This window comes from Oreochromis aureus, linkage group 14 (genome assembly GCF_013358895.1).
Source record: "Oreochromis aureus strain Israel breed Guangdong linkage group 14, ZZ_aureus, whole genome shotgun sequence".
NCBI classification, from domain to species: Eukaryota; Metazoa; Chordata; class Actinopteri; order Cichliformes; family Cichlidae; genus Oreochromis; species Oreochromis aureus.
The window spans coordinates 18,661,696-18,673,434 of NC_052955.1; the positions used below are offsets into that span (position 1 = coordinate 18,661,696).

Here is an 11,739-nt window from a genome sequence, read left to right on the forward strand (position 1 = left end):
CCCAAACATCCCACACACAGATATTGCAAACACCTTGTTTGTCCTGCAACCCAACAAATATCAGCTCTAGTGATGATACTGCAGTGAACAAAAGGACAAGGAAAAGGACAAGAGAGACAAAGATACAATGAGCATTGGGACACCCATAAAGGAAAAGCGCCTAACGGAAGCACACCCACCTGCCCACCTCCCCCCTTTTCTTTCAGCCTGCTGCACACCTTTGAGGCCAGCCTTTCTGTAGCCCACCTTAGGAAAACATCCGTGCCCCCACACGATGTTGAGCCTTGTGTTTCCTTCTGTCTTTAATCTTAGTGAAAAGAGCTTTTAACAAGGCCAGGGAGGATGAGTAGATCTGCCAAAGAAGAACAAAGGCAGGGAGGGACTTGGAGAGATAGTAGCAAAGTGGAAGGCTCTGTAATCTATCACCTGTTGCCCTTGGGCGGCCCTGTACTCCCTGGGCCCTGGGCTTGCTGTGAGTTCATGTGTGTATGTACGTATATCCAGGTATGGTAAGGTGATGAATAAATAAGCAAAGAACAAGAACAAAACAGATATTCTGGATTCTTTCAAAACCTCAGATTGCTTCAAGTAATTTTCTTCACAAGGAAGCAGTTCTCTGCTTGCCAACCACTTCACACTTATACCAAACTCCCATATCACAGACTTATTTTGACATAGCGTATTTATGTGCTGTTTCTTTGTTTGTTTTTTTGGTCAAGATAATGGGATTAATGGAGCAATATATCAGTTTCCATAGTGCACATATGAAGAAAAAGTGCAAAATTAATTTACAGTAGCATTTAAATGAGAAAAAGTATGCAAAAGTAATTATGAAATACATCAAAATAGTCACATCACCTGAGGTTATACTCAAACTCTAGTGTTGTTAGAGGGATCTATTTGGGTTTTGCTACATTCTGCTGCCTCTTAAAAACTCAGTTCTCAAGTTCCACTATCTTTGTCTGCCATCTTGTGGCTTCCTGTTGCACGTACCGTAATATAGCCTATATCCTGTACAACATACTATATGGCCAAAAAAGTATACGGTGGCTTCCCTCTGCTCAGGAAGAGGACATTAATTCTGTGAGAGGCAATGCACAAGCTCACTCTACTTCTTATTTCCACACTATACTGTACAATATTGTAGCAATATTTCGATGTCATGTCATATTACATTTATATTCTACTTTACTCGTATTATTTATTTATTTAGTTCCATCTACCTCATGTCTATTTCGTGGTGTGTTTGTAATTGATGACAATGTGTTGCTGGAACACTGTGATTCATAAATAAACTATCTGTAAAAACTATAAAGGAAAAAATCTGGTCTTGATCTGTCTTAATACAAGGCGCTTTGCTTTTTAGCTTAGTTAAAGTTGGCTAGGCTTCACGCTTCTCTAACTGAGCATCATTTTATGTACTAGTCGTTCGTTCATTAGTTTAAGCGTACAAATGAGAACTGTCTATTCGTAAAATTCACTCAGTTTCTGTGCGATGCCAGTGTCCTTTCAGCGTGTTCGTCTCTTCTCTTAAAATTCCAACGTGGCCAATAACACATGAACGCAACACCACTAGATAACTAATGACGTAGCGCGTAGCTGCCGTACTGGTTGTGGTCGAAGCAGAGGAAGCTGGGAAAGGATCAAGGAAACCTCTAGCATCGTAGATAAACACCGTAAAGAGGTGTGAAGCCAGCGGGCACACGGCTGTCACAGTACTAAAAGAACAGTAAAAGAGTCCGACTGAGTCCTCCATACAGCGAGGGTCAACATGTCTGAGACATACGGTATGTTTGTGTGGAGTAGGCGGTCATTTAATGCTTGCTAGCGGTTATGTATGACTGCTTCGTGTTCTAATGTGACAGACTGGCAGCGTTGCTATCAGCAAACTGTAAGATTAGCTTAGCTTAGCCGCAGGCTAACTTGCCACCTCACCGTGTCTGTGGATTTTAATAGTGATAATTAACATTCAGTGCTGACACTTAGGTCAGTTAAAGTGCTCTGGTTGGATTTCTTCGTGTGTATTAACTGACACCCCTGTCGTATGATGGCAGCGTGCAGTGCTTCACGAGCAGTAAGGAGAAAAAGATGGTGAGACATCAACGAGTAAAAGTTGGCCAAACTTTAAACAAAAGCCATTAATAGCATGTGTAGAGACGTTGAGTTAACGTGAACTTGGGGAGATTCAGGCAAATTGTGTGACCTTGCGACAGGAAAGACTGCTGCGATTTGATGTATATTTTTACTTTTAACTGTTAGCCACAAGGCCTGTAAGAGGAAGTTTGATAGCGATGGTTGATCATGCATCGGTTACCTGCAAGGCAGACGCTGCTTGGTGTCTCACTTGTGTAATACATCTGCTTCCATGCTTATTTAAAGTAACTCCACTCTTGCGCTTGACACAGATACTTTACAAATGAATCCTGACAGAATGAATGCTGCCTGCACTTGTCCATGATCATTCACATAATGAGCAGATACAGAGATGTATTCATGGTCTCATAAATTCATTAAACAGTACTCTGTCTGATAGTCAGTCAGTAAGCCTGACACTGCAGAGCCATTTGTTATGAAATGGCACACCATCATCCTCTCCTGTTGCACTCCCAGATACACTCTCTCCCTCTGTTTATACTTGTACCCTGTCTCTCTCTTTCCTCGTATGAAACTTTATCCAAGAGGGGAACATTTATGGGAGAGTGCCAGCACTAATGGGAGCTGTAAAAGACTTTTATTGATTTTTTTTTTTTTTTTTTTTTTTTTTCCTTCTCTCTCTCTGTCTCCTCAACTGTCTCATCTGGAGGATCAGAAGTCGACAAAAAAGCATTATGAATTCAATAAAGGCCTGTTACGTGTTTTAAAATACATAGTTTTCACTTATAATTTGAGTAATTTCAATATCAACATAAGGATCATTCATTAGTTTATGTTGGTCTTACAGAATTTGGCACATGTAGCAGGGGGAGAAGGAAAATATTGTAGTAGTACTCCTTTCATTTAACTTTTTTGCTGTTAGTTTTTATTCATCATTACTTTTTATATCGAGGGATCTCTCACCCCCCTCAAAAAAAATAAATAAATAAATAAATAAATCCCTGTTGAAGTTGTCAGAGATGGGAGGGCTCACCCATCACACTGTAAGCGAATGCAGATAATTGTTGTTCTCCTCCCTGGGGGGGTATTTAATATTGATGGGTGAAGAATAAAGTAGCCTGAGAGGCTTCTCTTGAGGGGGCAGTGCTGCAGTCCATTCTCCCTGTTTTTGACATTATTGATGGCTTGATTGTTGTCCACATCTCACACAGGAGTATACAATGTCTGAGAAAATGCAGAAAGGCTTGGGCAAGCTTTTAAAACTGAGCTGTCTGTCTCTGATTTTTGTCAGCACTGTCACAGCCACTGAAGTGTGGTTGAGATGTTACACTGACTGCTATTACACAGAAAAATAAGCGGGTGTCGACACCCTCTCTTTGTTGCAGCTACTCTGTTACTGAGACTTTGACCTCTGGCTTGTGTTGCTTAAGAAAACACCCGCTTCAACAAAGGTGCACCATGAACTGAGCTGGCGGAGGTGTGTGTCAGTAAATGAAGGTGGCTCATGGAGCAATGACATAATTGGTTTAAATGTCACCCAGAGAGTAAAGATTAATCTCATTCTTTGCTTTACTGTTTCTGTTGACTTTGTGTGAAGCTGGTGATATCAACAGCAGCCAGTAATCACATGCCAGGCTTTGTGCTTTCAGAACCTGTGTTTGAGCTCAAAGTGAAATTGAAAATTTACTTTAAATTCAACCTGAACAGGTTCTCAGAAGGGAAGCTGTAGTTTGGCATCATGGTTAACTTTCACATATTTAGGAGCACACTATCACTTCTGCATGTCTTGCATTTCATTTACTACCTCTCTAATTATTTATTATCTTTTACTTAACCGGTTAAATGTCTGTCTTTTATGTGTTTATATATAGAGAGATACCAGGCTAAGATAGCTGGATAGATTGAAAGTTGCAAGATAAAGCTTGTGAAGCCTTTGGAATTACCTGGATTACTCACTGATTGCTCATGCAGGCTGGTCTTTATGTAAATCACAAGTATAGCCAGATGAGACTTGACTAATCTAACACACAAAGACTTTGATTCACTTAAGCACTAACCTTTCATGTCTTGTTTCATCCCACTCAGGAAGTGAAATTTTCTGTTAGCAGTTTGTCTCAGAGTGCCGTATCATGCCTTTGAAAATGATAGCATGGTAGAGGTAGCATCATGGTTTTGGGCTGCCCTTGGGATCTGGATGGCCTGTAGCCATTAAGAGAACATTTAATTTAAAATTATATCAAAAAATGTTCTCAGTGTAAGAACAAAGGAGCAGTTCATGACCCAGAGCTTGAAGAAGTTGGGTCACGCAGCCAGACAGTGACTCAAAGCAAAAGTAAAACAACAGAGTGGTTCAGAAAGAAGATTTTTGGGGAGTGATGGCCAAACCGCAGTCCTGACCTAGTTGAAATTATGTGGCCTGACCTCAAAAGGAGCAAACAAATATTTATGAACTGAAACGGTTCTCTTGGGAGGAATTCTGCATCATTCCTCCCAATCACTGTGTTGTGCTAGTCCCACAAGCTGTACGTGAAACACATGGTCAGGTCTTTACTGCTACTGCTTAGGTGGTTAAGAAATTCTGAAATCCTGGTAATTCCAAAGCCTTTTTTTTTTTTCTTTTCTTTTTTTCTTGCAACTTGGTTTTCATAACTCATCAGCATAAATTCACACACATGCAGCCACTTTTCATACCTAACTCTCCTTATCAGATCTCCCAGAATACCGGTCAGAACTGCAGTTCAGCGTACATCCAGTATGCAAATACCCCTCTATGTTATCTTTGGCCACAGCACAGAATGGCTATCTGTACTCTGAATGGGTTTGCATGTCAAGGGATCAAGTCATTATGGATCATTTGCGTTGGCTGGATTGAGCCCTTCAAAGAAAAGACCCACTTTCCACAACATCTGTGCAAAAGCCTGCCTTTGGTTATTCAACCCGCGTGCAAGTCTGTTACCCTAAGCTGTGGTTAATAATGCTAAAGCTCTAACCTTGCTCTAATGACATGTGTTATTAAGTGTTGGTGCTTTTCTAAGGCTTCAGATACACTCATTTTCAACCTCAGACAAACAAGTGTATTAAATTAGAATCGTAAGTGGCAAGTTAAACTGATTACATGCTAGGCGCTTTGTGATTAGTAGGCTAATTTGGGTTTGGCAGGATACTATGAAAGTAGTAGCTCAATGGGATTAAGAGGAAGGATTGTCCCTGAGGATGGAAGTGCAAAGAGTAGCAGGTTCTCCATTGATGTTGGCATTGCATTGATCTCTACCTCCTTTTTTGTGCTTGCAGACTTCCTGTTTAAGTTCCTGGTGATTGGCAGTGCTGGGACGGGGAAATCCTGTCTCCTCCACCAGTTCATTGAGAACAAGTGTAAGTTCTAAAATGCTGCATTTCTAAAGCTTAATACTGCGCAGACACATAAATCGACACGTTCACGAAATTATTGTAGTCATTGTCACGAGTTGCATATTGACTAAACAGTTAGTCTGCTGATGATCTGGAGAAAATTCTTAATTGACTGGTATGAGTCAGAGTACAATGACAGGATGATGTGGGCATTTGTCGACCCAGAATTAAACCAATCACCACAGTTCTTTGCCTCACACTGCCCTTCAGAAAGAGAAAATTTTCTGTGTGGTTAAATGGGGAAAAATTACAGTTCCTGTAGACTTTCTCTGGCTAACAATGGCCAAGTTTACACAGAGCTTGAGGCTCTCATTATATTGTGTTAAAATGCTCCATATGGAACCTTAATTAGTTTAAAATGCAAATTGAAACGTCAATTCAGTTTCAAAGGGGTGGTTTTAAAAAAAAACAAAACATGTCAACACTCCTCCATGTACAGAGTCGCACTCATGATTACATTTAATTTGATTAAGATATCTCAGGGGTCCCTGTGGATAGAGAAAGAGAGGCTGGGCAACTTGGCACTGTTAATCTAATCTGCAACTCCCTGTAGCTTATAATGTGGATATGAGCTATTTGAAAACAGTAGCAGAGGTCTTTTAAACAAGCCAAACACCAAGTATTACACATGTAGATTCTGATGTAGTTTCTATTATAGCAGTGGATCCCTAGCTTTGCATGGGATAAGTACATAATTGCATAATTACAAAGACTGCACTGTAGTTTTTTTCGTTTGTTTTCCTGCTCCTTTAGGTATATTTCACATTCTCCCTTTTTTACACTGTTTTCTGTTTGTTCCTGCCGCAGTTAAACAGGACTCCAACCACACCATCGGTGTGGAGTTTGGGTCTAGAGTGGTCAACGTTGGAGGAAAGACAGTCAAACTGCAGATCTGGGATACTGCTGGGCAGGAGCGATTTCGGTATCTACCTTCACAATTTGCCTAAAGTCACAAGTCCCAGCTCCACTGGGATAATAAAGTGTCTGACTGATGATAACCGTTAAAACGATTGGACAGTTTCTCCTATCAAATCTCACCATCTGATCTTTTAAAGGAGCCTTTCTCCCCCCCCCCCTCCATTTTCTCCGCAGCTCTGTTACACGCAGCTACTACAGAGGAGCAGCTGGAGCACTTCTTGTCTACGATATTACCAGGTAAAACAACCACTGACTTCACACTCCCACTTCCTTTTCACAAGTTTCTCTAACAAAGTGAGCTTTTTGTTTGCTGTGATAATGGGATGTAGATACTACAGTTGTACCTTCATTTTCCCAGAATAAAAACTAAATGTTTACTAAGACTCCCAGAAGCAACAAAATGTAAGGTTGTATTTGGTGTGGGCACTGGCATCTGTGATTAATTCAATATTTTAAATGTGGCTACAATTGAAATGAAATTTTAGACTTAACTGGAAGCTTAGTTTATTTTTGAGTGCTCATATTGCTTGTAGTCCATATAGCAACTAACAAAAGGAGTCACATTGTGCCTGTACAGCCTCCAGAAATCGTGCTGTTTAATGACAGACCACTCACATTACTGTATTTCATAAACTCTGGGTTGTAAAATCAAGATGGATTGAATGCAGTAGTTTGCTTTTAAGAAAGTATGGGCTTTTGTTGAGGGGAGGTGGAGTGCGGACTGTCAAGAGCTGTAATATAGAGGCATCCTCTGTCAGGTAGCGGCTGTAGAGGAAAGCAGAAGTCCATCACAGATGGTGTCACCTGACACACACTCTCGCACAGTGAAACAGACAAGTGTATACAATGAAACTAGAGCTACAGCCTCATGCTGAAAACAAACTGCAACAAAAAATTGGGTAAATAACATGAATAAAACATAATGTCTTACAGTCGAGAGACATACAATGCCCTGACTAACTGGCTGACAGATGCACGGACACTGGCGAGTCCCAACATTGTTATTATCCTATGTGGCAACAAGAAAGACCTGGATGCAGACAGAGAGGTGACCTTCCTTGAAGCTTCACGCTTCGCTCAGGAGAATGGTAACTAATGATAAATCTGTACATTGATGCATTTCAAATCCTTTCCCCCCACTCTTACAAGTATTTTTGTTCTCCCACACACAGAGCTGATGTTTCTAGAGACAAGCGCGCTAACAGGTGAAAATGTCGAGGAGGGTTTCTTGAAGTGCGCTCGCACCATTCTCAACAAGATAGATTCAGGTACACATTGTTTTTCTTTGTTGCAGAAGTGTATCTGAGTTGGATGTTTTCTGTTAGAATTTAGTGGCTTTTCCATTTTTATTTTTTTTTTTTTTTTGTTTGTTTGTTTGTTTTTATTTAATGCTTTTAGAGCTTGAGCGCATGAAGTCATATGGATCTGACATTTTTAGAGTATACATGTCTGTATCACTGATGTTTCTCATTGTGCTTCACTCAAAGGCGAGTTGGACCCAGAGAGGATGGGTTCAGGTATTCAGTATGGAGATGCTTCGTTGAGGCAGCTGCGACAGCCCAGAGGCACCACAACACAGAATAAGCAGCAGTGTAATTGCTAGGGGTCGGGACCCACCCTCACCCCAGCCCACAGGTCCACACAGACAGAACTCCCCCTACAGGTCAGTAACTTATTAACTCATGTGACCAGTGGGACTTGTAAACTAACAGGTTTTATCTGTGTTAGCGTTGATGTGGGCGTGTCGGTGCTTACTTTGTTTCCTGTTCTCAAACATCTCGGCTCCAGGTGTTTTTTGGTGTGTGATCGTCCTTCCCCCTCTCCTTCAGTTCCACACACCTTGGATCACCTTGGGTCGTGGAGATCACTGCAACCTATGACCCTTGACCTCTGGTAAGAGTCTCTACGGCTTACCTGAGTGGGTCGGTTTTGCCCTTGCGTTTGGACAGCATAACCCCTTGGTGTGAGCAAAGTGGAAATGTAAAGAGACATCCTCCACCATGGTCTCTGTTACTTACCAGACAAGGACAAAGTCAAGGGTTGTGTGTTTGGGCTGCCCTACTGTTGTGTGTTGTTCTCTTTTGTTTTTTTTGTTTGTTTTTTTTTTGTTTTTTTTGTTTTTTTTTCCTCTCTTGCTCTTTGCTTTTTCATTCTGGTTTTAGCAATCCCAGAAATACTTTCAGCGTAAACATATCATTGCTTGTAAATTATTATTGTTAAACTCTTTTGTGCATTCAACCTGTCCCTGTGTGGGTCATTAGTTGTGTTTTTTTTTCTTCCTAGTTTTAGCATTCATAAAGACATCCCTTACTGTTTTTTTTTTTTTTTTTTGTTTTGTTTTTTTTTTTTTTTTAAATCATGCATCATTAACTATACTTCTCATAAATTATCAGTAATGGAAAACAAATGATAAACATCACATATTTTGGGGTACAATTTACACTAGGTGTGATGCAAATCCTTTCAACTTTGTCCTGTTATTTTAATTTTTTGTAATACTACTTATTTAAAGTGAATGTTGAATCTTGGCTGACCTTGAGTTTTCAAGCCAGTATAGTGTTTGAGTCCTAAATTAAAAACTTTTGGGTTGCACTGTAGAGTGTTGGCCTTTGTAGTAGACCAGATGGGGGAATGATCCTATCACTTTGTTCTACACCCAAATAGGCAAGCCTGTGGGTCAGGTTGAAAGCACAAAAAGAACTTTTGGTCTTTATTTAAACCAAAAGTCCACCAGTCTGTAAATTGAGCTTTATCAGATTCACACCATGTTTAAATTCACATGTCCAGTTATAGTGATAAATTGGCATTATAATGTTTTTGACTCCTGCTGGGCTTTTCTCCATGACATCTCTTAGATTCATACATGCACATACTGTATAAGACGTCACAGGAAACCACAGTTGGCTTTTGCTTGTTTTCTTTGGGAAACTTTGGTGCCGCCCAACCAGCCCCGTCATTGAGGTTTGACCTCAAAAATCATGCCAGGTTTTACGTTCACTTTTACAGGATTCTGTTTTTAACCTTCCAAGTAATCACTTCTCTTTAAGCTCTGGATATCAGAGGGGGGAAAAAGACAACACAGTTATTATTAGACCGTGTACTCCCAAATCATCTTCATTGTGATCTGGCATTGATTGTACAAGTGGAGCTGTATTGGACGGATAGATACTTCCTCATTTAACATCTTAACATGCTAGTCAAAATCTTCCATATGTGCTCGTTTGAGCTGTAGTATATGATTTGTATTATTTTATTTTTTTTATAGTCGGAACAATAATCCCAGGTGCTCTATTGATAGGGCCATTCTCACCCTAGAAGACACCACCCCCATCAATTTTCTGCCTAAGATGAAGTTGTGTTTTTTTTGTTTGTTTTTTTTTGTTTTGTTTTTTTTGACTATCGGTGACCCTGACCTTCTAAAAGGAAAAGTGGAACTGATCCATGCCAGCAAAGTGGCCCTCTCAGTATAACTGAGACACCACATCTCCTCAATGTATGGGTCAAATTCCAGGTTTTTCCCTTTAATATCTCCCTCTGCAGCTCTGCTGCAAAATGTCAGTTTTGTTGCACCACTGAACTGACCCAGATGTTTTCTCTTTAGAACAGACCTTGTATTACTCTAGAGAGAAACAGGGGAATTTCCACAGAAACACAGTTTCCTCTCTGCTTGTAACACTGACAACATGGTTTGTGGTGCTGCTGGAGGAAAATGAGGTTGCAAGTTAATGGCTTAGAAAATCCAAAGCCCCTGCTCTGCTGTTTAATCAAAGGCACCGCTTCTGTCTGAATCACTGTCTGAGAGCAGGTCATACAAACCAAGCCAAGAGGAGCTCAAAAACAAAGTGTGTGCAAACGTATTTCTCAAGCTTCTGTGTTGGCATATGTTCTCCCAGACAAACCATATGTGTTTAAGCTCAACTGAGCCAGCACACTGAAAGGGCAAACATGAGATCATATAGGACATCAAGAGACAGATGGTCAAAACGCGTCGCTTTCATAAAATATTTGCATAGCATGATAGTTTGTCTCCTTCTGCAAGTGCACTTTTACTTTTGAATCTGTGTTTGTTTTGTTTATATGCTGTAACTATAGAATTGTACATTTTATTTTACTTGAACTGTATAATGTAATAAATATATTAATTTTAGATGTTATCTTTTTTTCTTTTTACTAAATGACAACTGAGATTCTTCATATGGTTTCATTTTTTTCTGATTCTGTCAGGCAGCAACAAAAAATGGTGTAATAGTGTGATCTCATGCTGTGTGAGATTTGATTGGTTTATTGCTCCCTGCTGACGTGGAGGTAATGATGGAAGGGTGTTGACTTTGTGAGCTGTAGGTGGCCATCAGCAGCAATTCTGATCACTCGTTCACAGGCTGTCATCTATGCCCAGTTACTGAGTCAACTGTTGAATCGTTAGCTTGCATTCATCTGTATGTATTTGCTGTACAGTTCATAAAGATAATCAGAATAGCTATATGAACATTATTTTCTCATTTGTTCCAGTATAGACTCAATAATGTGATGAACGCAATCCAACTCAGTTGTTGCTTAGTAATGTTATATAATCTAACCTAAATACTACTGTACATCTCAAGTAACCTATCCTGTAAATAAGATTTGTCTATTGTCTATTAAGGGTGAGTGTTGCTCATTGATTGTAATGATTATGCAATTCCCAGTAAACTGCTTGTTTTTCATTTAACTCTTTTCACTGGCTTCCTGATTGTTACTGCTATCAGGGTTTTTCTTTTTGGCATTAAGCCACTGTATGCACTCGGTTATTGCTCAAGGGCGTTGAAGTGCATCAGATCCTGAATGTTGGTAACCCCACCCCTCGTGCACAGCAACGCAAGCAGCATTTACAAATCAGATTTATAGCTAGCTGACTTAACAGACCTTGAAATTTAACAATGGGTCCTACTAGGTACATGATTCATTTACCTTTGCCTGCCATTCTTCCGTCAAGTCATTTCTCTCAAAGGCAGTCAGGTTGGGGTTAGGATATCAGAGGACTCATATGATGAAGAGTAAATGCCCTCTGTCACAATTGTCTGGATTTATGCTGTTGGGTCGATGGAGTAATGGCCAGAGCGGTTTAATGTAGCTCAAGTGGATATATTGAATGATTTATTGATTTTTAGACAGGCTATCAAGATGACCTCATAACCACATTGCAAATTCACCGAGGGAAAGGATTGGTTTACCGCTAGATGGCGCTGACGCATTAGAGGTTTAAATCTGAATTTTAAAGACTTGTTTTTACATGTTTCGTCAGTAGCTTTCAGTGTTGTTTTATATGAAATCAGCCCAACA

At 40.1% G+C, this 11,739-nt stretch overlaps 1 protein-coding gene across 1 annotated transcript; it reads left to right on the forward strand.

Annotated features, from left to right (window-relative positions):
• The first annotated feature begins 1,626 nt into the window (after positions 1-1,626).
• rab4b (RAB4B, member RAS oncogene family) lies at positions 1,627-11,128 on the forward strand. The gene is made up of 8 exons (XM_031732870.2): positions 1,627-1,787; positions 5,386-5,466; positions 6,310-6,424; positions 6,595-6,657; positions 7,354-7,508; positions 7,593-7,688; positions 7,908-8,083; positions 8,209-11,128. The coding sequence occupies exons 1-7, from the start codon at positions 1,772-1,774 to the stop codon at positions 8,021-8,023; spliced, it is 642 nt and encodes a 213-aa protein (XP_031588730.1). The 5' UTR covers positions 1,627-1,771; the 3' UTR covers positions 8,024-8,083; positions 8,209-11,128.
• The last annotated feature ends 611 nt before the right edge of the window (positions 11,129-11,739 follow it).

What these genes read in the sequence shown, in the direction of transcription:
- rab4b (XM_031732870.2), top strand. An exon ending in CCAGTTCATTGAGAACAAGT is followed by an intron (nt 5,467 to 6,309) that starts GTAAGTTCTAAA and finishes TTCCTGCCGCAG; the next exon opens with TTAAACAGGACTCCAACCAC. An exon ending in CTTGTCTACGATATTACCAG is followed by an intron (nt 6,658 to 7,353) that starts GTAAAACAACCA and finishes AATGTCTTACAG; the next exon opens with TCGAGAGACATACAATGCCC.